The following is a 16,793-nucleotide window of genomic DNA, read 5'->3' on the forward strand; positions in this document are numbered from 1 at the left end:
TTGTCCTGTGCTGTGTTGTATTGTACTGTGTTGTGCTGTACTGTATTGTCCTGTGCTGTGTTGTATTGTACTGTGTTGTGCTGTACTGTATTGTCCTGTGCCGTACTGTGCTGTGTTGTGCTGTGCTCTCTCCCGGTGACTGGAGACGCTGTCCTGCACGCTGATGACCTCACATCACGTGGCTCCACCAATCGGCGCTCCATCCGACTCAGTGACGTCATAACCCGAGCAGCGAAGTGCCTGTGAGAGGCTCCGCCCCCGGCCGTCCGCCTGTGTCCCTGCTCTCTCCCTCCCAGTTCTCCAACTCCTTGCCGGGACCAATCAGATCGGCAGCTCGAGAAAGGCGACGGATGAGGCCCGCACGGTCGGGCAGTATGAAAGACCTCGCCGCCAGCCCTTCCGGTAGGTGAGAGGAGCGGGCACTTGCTGTCCCGGCGGGGGGTGCGCGGCCGCCGGTAGTGTGCTGAGGCCGCTCTTCCCGAGATGCCTTGAGAGAGGAAGTGAGGCCATGTTGGTGCCTCTGTGGTGACAATAACAAGCAGTGTGAGCTCCGGGCCGCCGCGCTCCTATGTCTGCTGTGTTCATGTTCCCCACAGGTTTGTCGTCCCCGAACCCTCCCAGTCAGGAGGTGAAGGCAGAGGGAGCCAGCAAGAAGCGGCGGCTGAACACCGGCAGCAGCGCTGACGACTACGACCCCATCTCGCCTCCCAGGAACTCCCACCACATCCAGAAGAAGCTGCGCTTCGAGGACACGCTGGACTTCCTAGGACTGGATGTAAAGATGGCTGAGGAGTCCCCGTCCTCGTCCTCGGCCACCCCCCAGCCCACCAGGAATAAAAGCCTGCTCATCTCTCCGGTGGCCGCAGGGCATCACGCCAACGGGCTGACCAAAGCCTCGCCGGTCTCCAGCTTCGCCATCAGCAAGCCCGGCTCCGCCAAGAAGCTAGTCATCAAGAACTTCAAAGGTAAAGTGGCCCTGGGGGGCCGCCTCTGATGGAGCCCACCTCTGGTGGGGCCTGCTTCTGCACTGCTCGCCTACCTCAGGGCATGTCACATCATACTGGGAAGAGTCGTCCAGCCTCTAAACAGAGCAGGTCTGAACTGCTTGGTATAGCTTAAAGGGGTTGTCTGCTACTGGTTCACTGTGCAGGGCCATGTCAGTGCTGTGACCGCTGCAGACAATTGCTGTCAGCTGTTAATCCGCAGCCTTCACTGTACTGTCAGGGCCGACTTCTGCACTGTCAGAATGATGACGGCTGCGGCTGTCACGTGACCTAACAATACCATATGGCCATAGGGGCTCAGGGGGCTGGTATTGGTAGGACAGCGCTGCTCCAGGAGGGACGTACACCCGCTGGATCCATCGCTGGCTGCTCTGGTGGTGTGTGCACGGACAAGAAAGCATCTCATCCCATTCCCTGGCTGCTTGACTGAGGAGTCCTGCTATTGATTGCAGCAGTCAGGTGACTAGAACAGGACGTGATCGGATAGGTCTGATTACTTCCCAGTCACCTAACCACTGCAGTCAGTCACAGATCTCAGCTTTCATGCTAGATCCATGGGGTTTAGAGCACTATTTTAGGCTTGATGACCCCCATTTAGCTTTCATTTTTTTTTTCTCAATATATTTTAAGGAATCCACACAGTTAATGTGTCCATTAGTCAGAAGGAGGCCAGAACAGCGTCCTTTCAGCCTGACTGGTATACTGCAAATAATGGAATAGTGTAATAACTCTGACATTCTGACTGTCCAGTAAAATAGTGTGAACTGCAGGAAACATTTTAACATGAGATGATGGATGACCAAAACCATTATGTGGCATCAGTCAGTCATCTATGGTAGAAATTGTCCATTGCTATAAACGTTATCCTTAATGGGCCCAGGGGTCTATGCTGGCCTATCGCGCCCCTGCATTCATTCTTCTGTCCCCCACTGATCTCCTGGGGTCATCATCATTTGGCGGGGGAACGATGGCGTCACGTGACTTCTGTAGTTAATCAGCGGATGCTTGATCGGCTGCAGCCTTCATATTCTTTTCAAATAGTGTTTCTTCCTGTTTGGGCAGAATGTGTAGGCTGCAGCTAATCAGCGAAGGAGCGTCATCGGTCTGGTAAATGAGTGTATGTTTTATTTCTTACACCTTTCTGAGCTTATTACGGTTAACATTTAAAGTAGTGGACAACCCCTTTAATCTTGCCGCCCATGAGCCATTTAATCGCTTTTTATACAGATAACTTTTTAACAGATGCCGTCAGTCTGTGGAGGGCAGATGCCGCTGCTAGATATTTATCACAGTCTCCATTTAACAGATATTTTGGAAATGTTTTCACCACGTAAATATTAAGGCCAAAAACGCTTTGTGACCAGAACTTTGTAAATAAACGGCACTTCTTCTCTTTGTCTGATGCTGAATTGAATAGTTTTTTTTCCTTCAGAGCTGCATTCATTGTACATGTTTGATCAGCTTTATTAGATTTTGTGTTTGTCATTTTTTACACTGACACACATTGTATGTAGTTTTTCACATCTCCTACTTTGTGCCTTTTTGTGAACAGAACTCAACCATTCAAGTAAATATAGGTCAGTGAAAATAAAAAAAGCAGTACACATTAATGGCATCCGTGTGCCGTCTGTGTTTTACTGGTTGGTAGTATCAGTTTGGGAAACTTCCATCGGAGTTTATTTGCACAAAAGAGAAACGGATGGTAAAAACAGATGAGAACAGATGCGTGAGACACTAATGATAAATGCCCATTTTTGCAAATGTGGGAAAAAAAATCAATGATGACTCTTCTCATTAAGCCTTACTCACACACCTAACAGCTTAGCTGTATTGGAACAGTGATTTTTTTTTTATTTTTCTTGCTTCATATCACTGTTTAATAAAGACTATTCCAAGAATGCAAATCATCATTACAAGCTTTGTGCTGACCTTGAAATGAAATTCTAACCAGATGTCGGTAACAACCCATCCAGTCCACACAGGCAAAGAAATCAAACCATAGATGTCCATAAATTGTGTAATAATGAGAAATGACACCGGGAAAAAGTATTGAACACGCTGACTGAAATTTATTTAATGCTTTATACAAAAGCCTTTGTAGGTGATGACATCTTCAAGTGCCTTTTTTTATGGAGAAACTAGTTGCAGGCATTTCTTGAGTGATTTTTGGCCCATTCTTACACACACTCTTCAAATCCAGAAGGTCCAGTGGACTCCTTCTATGAACTCTGAGCTTTAGTTCCTTCCATAGATTTTCTATTGGATTCAGGTCAGGTGATTGGCTGGGCCATACAAGCAGCTTTATTTTCTTTCTCTGAAACCAATTGAGAGTTTCCTTGTCTGTGTGTTTGAGATCATTGTATTGCTGAAATGTCCACCCTCGTTTCAGCTTCATCATCCTGGTAGATGGAAGCAGATTTTTCTAAATAATGTCTCAGTACATTTGTCTATTTATCCTTCCTTAAATTATATGACGTTTTCCTGTCCTGTGTGCTGAAAACCAGCCCCACACCTTGATGTTCCCATCTCCAAACTTCATTGTTGGTATGGTGTTTTTGTGGGTGATATGCAGTGCCTTTTGGCCTCCATACATGGTGTGCATTATGGCATCCAAAGAGTTCAATTTTGGTCTCATCTGACCAGACTATATTCTTCCAGTATTTCACAGGCTTGTCTAAATGTTGAACAAACTTTAAATGCGCTTGAACGTGCTTTTTGTTCAGCAATTGAGTCTTGCGTGGTGAGAGTGCATACAGGTCATGGAGGTTGAGTGCATTATTTATTGTTTTCCTTTAAACAATTGTACCTGCTAATTCCAGGTCTTTCTGTAGCTCTCCGCAGGTGGTCCTTGGCTCTTGGACAACTCTAATGATAATTCTTTTCACTCCCTGTCTGAAATCTTGTAGGGAGCACCTGGTCATAGCCGGTTTATGTTGAAATTATGTTCTTTCCACTTCCGGATTATGACCCCAACTGCGCTCACTGGAACCTTTAGTAGTTTAGAAATTCTTTTGTAACCAATGCCATCAGCATGTTTTGCAACAATAAGGTTGTGAAGGTCTTGAGACAGCTCACTGGTTTTACTGATCATGCAATGTTTCCTGTGTGGCTCCTTGGTAAAGAGACACCATTTTTTAGACCAGCAGATATTTGTGCCAGGATTGCTTTCTAATTAAGGATAGATATCAGCTGGTGTCATGGCTTTTTGCACCTTTTTCTTCATGCGTTTAAATCTTTTTCCATGTAATTTTTCATTATTACACATATTACACATAATTTATGGACATCTATATGGTCTGATTTATCTGCCTGTGTGGATTGGATGGGTTGTTACTGACACCTAATATATTGGTCATTTAAAGAAGTTGTGCTCTACTTTAGATTACCCCCCAATGTATCCCCCCGGGGTCCCTAAGACTTTTTGTAAATACCTTCGGTTGCAGATAGCGCCGCTCACAGGCATCGCGTGACTCAGCGCCGGGGTCCCCGCGGTGGCTGCTGGGTTATGGGCGGGATTACTACCCCCCCCCCCCCTCCTGCGTCCCACCCAGCATCCACCCCGCGATGCTGGGTGAGAGGCAGAGCACACGGTGGATGCCGAGTGTGACGCGGGGGGTAACCCCGTCCGCTACCTGGCAAACACCGTGGAACCAGGAAGAAAAAGACCCTTAGCTGCTGGCAGCACTTATCTTGACATCAGCGGATGTCAGCGCCAGCTTCAGCCGGGGGTCACGTGATGCCTGTGAGCGGCCAGTGATAGCGCCGCTCACAGGCATTATCTGCAACACAAGGTATTTACAAAAAGTCTTAGGGGCCCCCGGGGAGTACATTGGGGGGGGTAATATAAAGTAGTGGACAACCCCTTTAATAGCCTGTTTAGACAGACCGACCGCACTTCCAGGTGATTGTTAAAGGGAATCAGTCAGTAGGATCAACCCTCCTGAGCCATCTATATGGGCATGTAGGTCATAGGAACCTGATTCAGCGATTCGATGTCTTATTCCAGAGAAATCCATATTTTCTTATATGTAAATGAGCTGTTCATGACTGTGAAATGAAAGGGGACGTTTCCAAAACATATACTCTCCTCCAGGACTGGCACCGTTCCAGTGATATGGCGCAGGGTCTGTGGAAGCTTGCATGACACTTACACCTTATTAGTCTTGCAGCCCGTCCGCAGCACTCACACTTCCCTCATCCAAAACTGTTTTGTCAGATTAATTCTAGATCTGCAGGTAAATAACATTTTCTGAGGTGGCAGGTTCCCTATAACGGTGCAGCTTGGTGGAAAAGGAGCATAGCTTAAAGTGTAACAACACGCACAAGTTGGACAAAAGTTTCTAAACATGGATCATATTTATCATTAAAGGGAATCTGTCAGCAGGATTTCGCACACCCCCTTTTCCAAATTACTCACGTATATGAGCATGTAGCTTTTTCAGAGACAAGTCCAGCATTACCTTTTATATGGCCAATCCTTTCTTCTGTTACTGAGAAATAAGCGTTTGAATTGATATGGAAATGAAGCTGAAGAGCTAGTGTAGATCTGAAGCTTCTGTCACTCCAGCTCTATTCACTCTTGCTGGCTGGTGATTGGCAGCATTCTTACATGGGCCAATGATTGGGAACAAGCACTCTTATGAACTCTCCTCCAGTTTTCTGTCCCTATAAAAGGGCCTTCATATAGCCCAAATTTAAAGCAAGTGGAAGATGCTGAAAGAACACAGTGATGCAAGATCTAATTTACTGTTAGCCGTGACAAATTCATTCCTCGTGGTCTCATAAACGCATCCTTGAACTTTGCTATAATCCAAACTTAAACCATTACACATATAATTTTGGGTTATTTATACAACCAGACAAGAGTTAATCTGAATTTATAATTTACCATGACTCATTTAACTCTTTACATGTCCAGTCAATAGTGACCACTGCATGTAAGGAGTGTGACAGAAGGAGACATCTGCCTATGGTACTCCTCTGACTCCCCGCAGTGGAATTGCAGAGGGCAATGGATGCTATGGAACCACAGGGCTAACAATGACCCTCTATACGCAAACATGTTTCACTTTGCTGGGTTCCCAATTGAGGGAGGAGAATAAACCCCTGCCCCTTTGTGATTGATCGAAATCCTACCCCAGCTTTATCACATTAACTCAGACTGCTGTTCTGTCGGCCAGACATTTGGTTCAGTGATCTGACCTATGGCATGTGATAGATGGAGTCAGTATGGAAAATCCACTAGATACCTTATAGGAGTCACCCAAGTTAAGCAGTTTTCCTTGTTTGTTTTCTGTTTGTGTTTTATTTATTATTAATAATAGTGCAAATATTCTAAAACCACAAAAAAAAGCATTACTGGTCTCTTCTTGCCCCTGGTAACTCCTTAATCCAGTGCTGGTGTTGCCACAGTCTGTAGAAGACTCCGTGGCCTTTACTACTAGCAACATTGGCATCTCGGCAATGAAAGCTATAATGGCGCGTTTATTATAAAAAGCCAGTGATAGATATTTGCAACATGACTTCTAATTGCTACCTCTCTATCCCTTCATGCACATATACATCTTTTCTTCCTTCTTGCACTTGTTTTTTGCCTAAGGCAAGAAGTGACAGGGGTCACACCATGAACATGATAGACTTTCAGGCCTATCATTTCCTTTGTTAATCCATCAGGGGTCACACCATGTCATGTCAGGGGTCACACCATGTCATGTCAGGGGTCACACCATGAACATGATAGACTTTCAGGCCTATCATTTCCTTTGTTAATCCATCAGGCACGTAACGTGGCAGAAGTCTTCAGGTATCTGCTTGTGATGTCCCTTGGTGACTGGTGATTATGTCTGCTTCATGTTTTGGTCACCGTCACGTTTTACACAATCTGAAACAAACACCAGGTTTCCCCATTAATCTGTGAACTTTGCAAGCTCCCATTGTCTACTAATTATTCCTGCCATCTTATTGTGGAAAAGTCTTTGTGAACGTTTTTATTTCTAATTTCCTTACATCTCTTTGCAGAAAAACCAAAATTGCCTGAAAACTACACAGATGAAACCTGGCAGAAGCTGAAAGAAGCAGTTGATGCCATTGAAAATAGCACTTCAATAAAGTACAACTTAGAAGAATTATACCAGGCGAGTGGATCGTACTGTACAATCAGAGGGATCTCTTGTGTCCTAATTAGTGATGATCGAGCATGCTCGTTGCTCGAGATTTGAGTATGCTCAGGCGAACACCTATTATCTTCAGCGTGCTCAGGGGTTAAGTTTTCGTCGCACCGTGAACATGATTGGTGAGTGTTTGACAGCTTTAATACATGTGAGGAATGTCTATTTCTTATGCATTCCTCACATGTATTAAAGCTGTCAAACAGTCACAAATCATGTTAACGGCGCGACGAAAATTTAACCCCCGAGCACGCTGAAGATAATAGGTGCTCGCCTGAGCATGCTCGTATATCTCGAGCAACGAGCATGCTCGATCATCACTAATCCTAATGTCTTGTGTAGCTCTTATTGCCAAACAGCATCTTCTTTTTACATATTTAGAGGTACTTGACCTGGGGGTACAGTGTGACCTTTCCAAGTACTGGACTTAACTTGTTTTCATCAGACAGCTCCTATATCCCCTATCCACAGGATAGGGGAAAATTTGTTGATGGGCGGCGGTCCGACCACTGGGGGCCTGCACCGATCGACAGAATGGGGCACCTTCATCCTCAGTAGAATGAAACGACAGTGCTCATGCTCGACCTGCGCTCTTTTCATTCCCTATGGGGCGTCAAGGACTGCACTCTGCTTTTTCCACCAGCCTCATTGGGAATGAACGCAGCGGCGTTTGGGCATCTGCCTTGCCGTTCCAATTTGTAACATGGATGAAAGTTTCCATAGCAGATAAATATTCTTCAATTTACTGATCGGTGCGGATCCCAACAGTGGCATCACTATCCCTCTGATAAGTGATAACTTGCTGTAACTGGAAAACCCGTTAAATGATTGCATTGTGTATTGGTATGTGGCCAGTGCTGTGTGTGAAGGCAGCGGGCTTTGGGGGAGTTTCTTATTTTAGTAGCTGAGCCAGATGTGGTCTTTATCAGTGGCTGATACATAGGCAGATGTGAAGCTGGCTTAATTACCTTAATGATAAATTTGTTGCATATTACTCCTACACAACCTTTTAGTCATATTTATTGCGCTTCCCAATGTTGGGTAAGGGAGAGAGACTATTGCGTGAAACGTTGTGAGTTAATGTTGAAAAAAATGAAAAGGTTTGTGCCAAATAAGGAAATCATTTCCAATCTATTGGATAGAGGGTAACATCCTGACTGCTGGTGGTCTGACCCCCACTGGTCCCAAGAAAAGGGCTCTGAAGTGCCGCGTCTGAATGGAGCAGATGTCGAGTATGTGCACCTCCGCTGAACTCATTCTCTCTGTGATTGCCACAGATAAAGTAGCACTTGGCTTTTTCAAGCCGTACCATAGAGATTGAATGGAGCAATGGTGCAGTTCAGAGCCCCATTCTCGATCAGTGGGGGTCCCAACGATTTGAAAACTATCCCCTATTCTTTGGCCTTACTAATTTGATACATTTATGTTTCAACTTTAACCGGTTCCCGACCGCCCACTGTAGATAAACATCGGCGCTAGCTGGGCTCTGTGCAGCGCCGACGTTTAAAAACGGTGGGTGGTCTCGCAGCGCTCAGGACCCTCAGGGTCCTGCAAGTGCTGCGATTCCGGTGCAGAGCGTTAGCTCTGACAGGGGACATCATCGGGACCTGATTGGATCAGGTCCCAGTGATGTTAACCCTTTGCTATGTTCTATATGCCGCGATCTATAGTGATCGCGGCATATAGAAGATAGGAGGAGAGGGGGTCGTCTTACTTACCTCTCCGACGACCCCTGATAGCTTCCAGGACCTGGGGTTGCTATGGCAGCTGGAGGTCACATGACCGCCTCCAGATCTGCCATATATGGTGTCCTGCCTGGCTCAGCCTGCAGCTGAAGCCAGGCAGGAGACTGACTGTGAAACAGTCAGCGAAGATCTCATGTAATGTAATACATGTCTATTACATTACATGAGATCAGTGATCAGAAAAATAAAAATTAATGTCCCATACAGGGACTAAGTAAAAATGTAAAAAAAAGTTTTTAAACTGTTAAAAAAAAAAAAACACAAAATAAATAAAAATAAATAAATAAAATATTAAACCAATAAATCTGTATATTTTTTCAAAACCAAAAAAAGTACACATATTTGGTATTGCCGCGTCCGAAACAACCCGAGCTATAAAACTGTCACACTAATTAACTCCTTCTGTGCACACCGTAATAAAAAAATAAATAAAAAACGGAGCAAAAAAATATGCTTTTTCATCATATCGCCAAACAAAAAGTGGAAAAAAATGCGATCAAAATAGAAATAAAAATGGTACCGCTGAAAACGTCATCTTGTTCCGCAAAAAAAAGCCGCCATACAGCTCCATCAGCCGAAAAATAAAAAAGTTATAGCGCTCAGAATAAAGCAATGCAAAAAAAATATTTTTTTCTATAAAATTGTTTTATTGTGTAAAAGCCCTAAAACATAAAAAAATACAGTAAGTGTAGTATCGCTGTAAACGTACTGACCCGAAGAATAACGCTGCCTGATCACTTTTACCACACGCAGAACGGCATAAAAAACCCTCAAAAAACAATTCCTGAATTGTTGGTTTTTGTTAATTTTACCTCCCAAAAAACGGAATAGAAAGCGATCAAAAAATGGCACGTACCCAAAAATGGTACCAATAAAAATGTCAATTCGTCCCGCAAAAAACAAGCCGTCACATGACTGTCAGCCGAAATATGGAAAAATTATAGCTCTCAAAATATGGTGATGCAAAAACTAGATTTTGCAAAAAAAAGCGTCTTTTAGTGTGTGACAGCTGTCAGTCATAAAAACCCGATATAAATCTGGTATATCTGTAATCGCACCGACCCGAAGAATAAAGTAATCTAATCAGTTATATCACACGAGGAACGGCTTAAAAAATAAATAAAACCAATTCTTCACCTGCTACTGATTTGTTTATTATGTCTCCCAAAGATCCCAGTAAGGCTCTGCTCACATTTATCCTGCGCTCTGCGCTGAACACTTGCACCAGAGTTTCCGTGTAAATCTCTGAAATATGTGATTCAGCCGGAACCCATGACGGAAGATTCCCTGTAATGAGGCAGATATAGGCCACTGTGGATGCCGTCTGGCCTGTGATCCCACGGTGTCATTTGTTTTAGGCGTGCATAAAAGTGCGGTTGGCCACAGTTTTGTGCACTTCTGAAAAAAAGGACACCGCTAAACAGAGGCCAGACGGAGTCCAGAGTAACTCTGCTGCCTCATTACAGTGAATGGATCCCGCAGGGGTTTCATCTGAATTACATCACTTGGAAATTTAGATGGAAACCCCGATGTAAGTGCTCAGCCTAGAGCGCCGGATAAATGTTACGTAAAATGTTCCCAATAAAGGCTTCAACTCAGTCCTCAAAAAAAGCTAGTCCCCACACAGGTCCATCATCTGTTAAAAATATAAGGGACTTCCAAGTTACTGGTAGCAGAAAGGCTCTGGAAAAGCGAAATGGCCCTTGCCCCCCAAAAGAAATTCAGAAAATTTTGTGCTCCCAAATCCAAATGCCTATTCTACAATAATTTGTTCTCCAATTGTCAAATAGCGCTCCTTCCCCCTCAAATCTCACCGTATGGCTAAGTGGTACGATACAGCCACATATGGGGTATTGCCACTTTTAGAAGAAATTGTGTGACACATTTCGGCACCATTTTTACCCATTGCCCTGTGTGAAAATGTAAAATCTGAGGGTAAAACATTTTTTTGTGGTAAAAATATAATTATGCTTTTTTCACTGCCCAATGGTATAAATTTAAAAATTAAAAAATACTCACTACTTCCCTAGATGAATTCCTTGAGAGGTGTAGTTTACAAAATGGGGTCACTTGTGAAGATTTCTGCTGTTTTGGCATGTCAGCGACTCTTCAAATGTGACATGGTGTCTGCCACCTATCCCAGCCAACATAGCGCTTCTTTCTCTTCCGAACCCTGCCGTACACCAAAGCAGTGGTTTTCCCCCACATATGGGGTATCGGCGTACTCAGGAGAAATTGTACAACAAATTTCATGGTGCAATTTATCCTGTTACCCTTATGATAATGCAAAATTAGGGAATGAAAAAATTTTTTTGTGGGAAAAATGTGAAAATTTTATTTTTACAGCTCAATATTATAAACTTCTATGAAGCACCTTGGGGTTCAAGGTGCTCACCACACATATAGATAAGTTCCCTGAGGGGTCTAGTTTCCAAAATGGTGTCAAATGGGGGGGGGGGGGGTTTCCACTGTTTAGGCACATCAGGAGCTCTCCAAATGCAACATGGCATCCACTAATTATTCAGACAAATTTTACATTCAAAAAGTCTAATGGCGCTCCTTCCCTTCCGAGCCCTGCCGTGCGCCCAAACAGTGGTTTTCCCTCACATATGGGGTATCAGCACGCTCAAGAGAAATTGCACAAAAAAATTTGGGGTCCATTTTTTTCCTGTTACCCCTGTGAAAATAAAAAAAAATTGGGTCTAAAGTAACATTCTTGTGAAAAAAGTTAAATGTTAATTTTTTTTCTTCCACATTCCAAAAATTCCTGTGAAGCACCTGAAGGGTTAATAAAGTTCTTGAATGTGGTTTTGAGCACCTTGAGGGGTGCAGTTTTTAGAATGGTGTCACTTATGGGTATTTTCTGTCATAAAGACCCCTCAAAGTGACTTCAAATAAGATGTGGTCCCTAAAAAAATGTTTTTGTAAATTTTGTTGGAAAAATGAGAAATCGCTGGTCAACTTTTAACCCTTATAGCTCCCTAACAAAAAAAAATTTTGGTTCCAAAATTGTGCTGATGTAAAGTAGACATGTGGGAAATGTTATTTATTAACTATTTTGTGTGACATCTCTCTCTGATTTAAGGGCATGAAAATTCAAGGTTTGAAAATTGCAAAATTTTCGCCAAATTTCCGATTTTTTTCACAAATAAACGCAAGTGATATCGAAGAAATTTTACCACAATCATGAAGTACAATATGTCACGAAAAAACAGTCTCCGAATCAGGGGAATACGTTGAAGCGTTCCAGAGTAATTACCTCATAAAGTGACAGTGGTCAGAATTGAAAAAATTGGCCCGGTCACGAAGGCAAAAACAGGCTCTGGTGCGAAGTGGTTAAAAGAGTTTGTATTTGCTCCATTCCATTTTTAAGACCGATTGGACCAGTCTGGAATGTCTAATTTTTTTTCCAACTTTTATATAGAAATACATTAATAAATATGCTGTACATTATGGCAAAAGGTTAACCTGCTGTGCACTGTAAGTGTAAGCCATGGAGAGCTGATAGTTCCCATATTACACCATACTAACATGGCATAGTCTAAGGCGCTGTGCCCATGTCACCCACTGCAGATGTCATCTATAATATACAGTAGCTACGGCCCCTAGGGTGGTCTCACAGAGGCATGAGATTCCCCTGTAAGCCCAATAGCACTGTGTCTACACAATTGCCCAGATGGCTGAGACATTCCAAAAGCAGTTAGGTCTGTCATGTACTGGGTCTTAACTGGCATGATAAATATTGTATCATGTTATTTAAAGGGAACCTGTCACTAGAAGAAAACACTATTACAGCCGGCCCCAATGCAGAGCAGTGTCAGTCAGGGCTGGGGGCACGGTTGCAGCTGTCGGGTCTGTATTCTTAGAGCGGTGACTGAATTGGCGCCGGTGCCTTCCCCCGTGACGGAAGCTGAACGCTGCCGGGGAGAGTAAAGTTCATTTTCTCCCTGTAGCGTTCGGGAAAGTGTCGGCGCCGGGAAGGTTAATAATGCTATTAACCTGCAGATTAACCCCATATCTGCAGGTTAATAGCATTATTTCTGGTTACAGGTTTCCTTTTAAGAGAACAAAGAATCATATTTAAATTAATGCTAATGCTAAAACATTGATCAATATGTAAAAAATAAAAACTTATTTTGTTAATGCATTTTTTTATCAAACTTAAGTTTTTTTTTTTTTTTTTAAATAACCCCCCCTCCTCCTCCAAGAAATGAAATAAAAGATAATCGCTACATCCTATTCACCTCTATAATGGTACCGATGAAAAAAAAAGTCTTCCAGTATAAAAACAAGCCCTTAAAGGCTCAGTCAGATGGCCCTTTGAAAGCACACTGATCCAATAATAACCAGGGAACTGTGCACACCAATGATCAATGTGACAAAAAGATTGCAGCATGCGCTAGTCTGGGGCTATTTATGGACCAGACTAATGCATGTCAATAATGCCGAGCCTGTCCCGTCTGCAGTTTGTGGATGTGAATGGACTGTGTTTTAGTGCGGATTAAGGCCATATTCACACGTTCAGTATTTGGTCAGTATTTTACATCAGTATTTGTAAGCCAAAACCAGGAGAGGAACAATCAGAGGAAAAGTATAATAGAAACACGTCACCACTTCTGTATTTATCACCCACTCCCGGGAAAAAATACTGACCAAATACTGATAGTGTGAATCTACCCTAAAGCTGTCATAATGATTTGCACAAATAAGGTTTTACTACTTTATTCAAAGAAAAACCTAACAAACTAGATTACCTTTATTCAAGGGAATATGATAACATTGTGCTCTTTGTATTGTACAGCTAGAATTAAAGTGGCTTTCCACTGCTAGGACAACCTCTACTTGATCTAAATGTTTGGCCTCGATAAAATAATAAAGCTTATACTCCCCTCCTGTGTCGGCGGCATTCCAGCGGTGTCGGCACTCGCGGTTCCGGGGCTCTCGTGCGGTTGCTGTGACCCTGGTGCCCAATCAGCGCTGGCGCCCCTGTCTCCGCTTTCTGACAAATTGAACATGAAGAGGCCTGGGCTGCAGCTGATCTGACTTCCTCTTCATGCTCAATTCGACAGGAGGCGGGGCCAGTGACACCAGCTCTGATTGGTCGCCAGGGTCTCGTGGTACAACAACCGCACAAGAGCTCTGGTGAGAGTGAGTGGCGACACCGTGGGAACGGCGCCGGCATGGGAGGGGAGTATAAGCTTTTTTTCTATTTTACTGGTTCCAAGTATGTGGTATGAGAAGAAGTTGTCCAAGTAGTGGTAAACTGATTTAATTAGAAAAAAAAAAAATTGGAATTGCTGCCGTTTTACCCCCCCCCCCCCCCTTCTTTTTCTTCCCTAAATTAAAGAATGGGAAGTAAACCTCCTGGAGCAGTTTGGTGATGAACAATGCTTTCTCCAGACTGGGACCATGTCACAAGGCAAAATGATAACGAAGTGGCTCCTTGACCAGAACATTGAAACTTCAGGTCCATGGCCAGGAAACTCCCCAGATCTCTCTCCCACTAAGGTCAATCCTCAAAAAGCAGGTGGAGAAAGAAAACACATAAATTGTGATAACTTATTCCTGTCTAATCAGTGCTCTGAGTTTATCATCAGTCAGCCCAAGATGAACTGCAGAAGTAAAACAAAAAAAAGTCAACATTAATTATAGTGTTCTTACACTTTTGTTGACATATCCTCTCATTTATGTAAGAACTTACGAAACCCTTATAATTGTACTTCAATGACCATAGAAACATCTGACTAAAGATCTAAAAATACTGAAGCAGCAAACTGTGAAAACTTCACAACTATACAAACTGGGATTTCAATGAATAAAATACAATTCATACTGAACCCATATATCATCCTGCTCAGCTTCTCCTTTATTCAGGGGATGCACGACATGACAGGTTCCCTTTTAACCCTTTTAATGTAATATTAGGTATTGCTGGGTGCCTGTGTTTTGAAAGAAAGTAAAAAAAGAAAAGTGAATATTAATGGAAAATTGCCTGTTGGGAAAGGGTTAAGGGGACTAATAAAGTAAAAAAACGTAAACAAAAACTCCTCCGTTCCTTCTTTAAAACCAGATATTTGGTATCGCCACTTCCATAATAGTCTGGGCTATCAAAACATAGTTAATCAACCCATACAGTAGACATTGTAACGATAAAAAAAATTAAGCTAGTATCGAGGTATTTTGGTCACCACCTCTGCTTTTAAAAAAAAAAAAAAAAAAGCAATAAAAACACACATTCTGGCACATTAAAACCGAAAAAAAATTGAATAGGGTGTACTTAGTTTTTCTCATGACTGTATTTAGAACTTGTTTGTGCTGACTTCTATCATGTTCTTAAAAAATGTATACAGGGTATTGGATAGGGACATTTTCTGTGGAGAGGATAGGACCACACTTTCAGGGAGGGCTTTGTACGAATCCTTTAGTAAATGGCTCGGCTGTGCTGGATGGGTAGAAACTGGTGCAGGGTCTCCATCAAAATAGATGGAAGCGGATTAAGTATCTATAGTCATCTGTGTAGTAATAATGTGCAGATATTGTCTTGTCATTTATCATTGAACAGCTTTTTTCCCTATTTTCTTTGTGGTTTTATTAATCTTTAGCATGTTGTTTTGTTTTTTAGGCTGTTGAAAACCTTTGCTCTTACAAGATTTCTGCAAATCTCTACAAACAATTGAGGCAGATATGTGAAGACCACATCAAAGCACAAATTTACCAATTCAGAGAATATCCTTTTTATTTTCTATATTTTGTTTCTTAAGTCTTTGTGGCATTTATCTGCCCTGCAGGTGAAACAAGCGTCTGGACAGTGTGACAAGGCCATACTCTTTACAACTTTATCTTCTACAATTCTTATTAGCTGTCAGGAATCCATACTTATTGGTGCTCCTTTGCCGGCAGAGACATGTTAGAATACTGCCGGGCATCGCTGGCATTCTGATTTTGGCATGCCATCCTGTAGTGCTTTTATATTGGATAAAAATAAGTTTACAGGTTCTGTATTTGCTGCTGTTTTTTTGGATTGCCCTATCGCCTTGAATTAAGGATCCTTTGTGCTCAGACTAGTTTGTTTTCTTCCTTACTCATAAGGCTTTCCTCACATCACATTTTATCCACTCCTCATTGACTCCGTCAGGGCTTACGCCTGAAACCTTTATAACCAGAATTTGGATGTTTGCACTGATGGGCCATTGACTGTAGGGCTGTTTTCCCACATGTTGTGTTATTTTTGCTTCAGAAATCTGCAACAAAACTGATCTCTGGCAGGAAATCAGCTGCGTCAAATCTGCAGGTTTTGCTGCATTTTTTTTCAGCGTTTTTTTTTTTTTTTTTTTCACTGTCTTTATGTACATGAAGGTCTGTGAAAAAAAAAAAAAAAGAACCCCATTCTATTTTGCCATCAAAAACGCTGAAAAAGTTTACCTGCGTTTTTTGGTGCTTTTTTTTTTTTTTTTCACCACCCATTACTTCCTATAGCTGAAAAAATGCTTAAAGAAGTGACATGCTCTATTTTCCAAAAACTCCGCCAAGGCACAACATACGCAGCAAAAAAAAACTAGATGTGTGAACAGAGAATTCTGGTTTCTCATAGACTTTGCTGGTACTGCAAAATGCAGCTGACAATTTCCATAAAAATCTGTAGCAAAATACACTGAAAAACCCAACATGTGTGAACATAGCCTAGTGATGCAGACTGAGTCGTTCTGTTCTCTGCCGGACGTCATTTTCAGCAATATATGCCTATTTGAGGCAGGCATCAAAGCACAGTTGACATCTCTTTGTTACTCCCCTCAAATGAGCGGATACGGCCAAAAATGATGTTTGACAGGGATTCAGTCTGCATCATTAAAGTCAAAGGCGCCATCATCACAAATGTC

General features: G+C 42.7%; 1 protein-coding gene across 1 annotated transcript in view; it reads left to right on the top strand.

Moving 5' to 3' along the window:
- The first annotated feature begins 220 nt into the window (after positions 1 to 220).
- The window catches only part of CUL4B (cullin 4B), a 45,584-nt gene continuing 29,011 nt past the window's right edge, over positions 221 to 16,793 (top strand). The window contains exons 1-4 of the mRNA XM_073641072.1: positions 221 to 402; positions 597 to 965; positions 7,023 to 7,138; positions 15,539 to 15,642. Of these exons, the coding sequence (XP_073497173.1) occupies positions 351 to 402; positions 597 to 965; positions 7,023 to 7,138; positions 15,539 to 15,642 (641 nt within the window). The 5' untranslated portion in view covers positions 221 to 350. The remainder of the gene's footprint in view (positions 403 to 596; positions 966 to 7,022; positions 7,139 to 15,538; positions 15,643 to 16,793) is intronic.

The sequence above is a fragment of the Phyllobates terribilis genome, unplaced genomic scaffold, assembly GCF_046119375.1.
Source record: "Phyllobates terribilis strain yellow unplaced genomic scaffold, ASM4611937v1 Scaffold_7__3_contigs__length_470593459, whole genome shotgun sequence".
Classification (NCBI taxonomy): Eukaryota; Metazoa; Chordata; class Amphibia; order Anura; family Dendrobatidae; genus Phyllobates; species Phyllobates terribilis.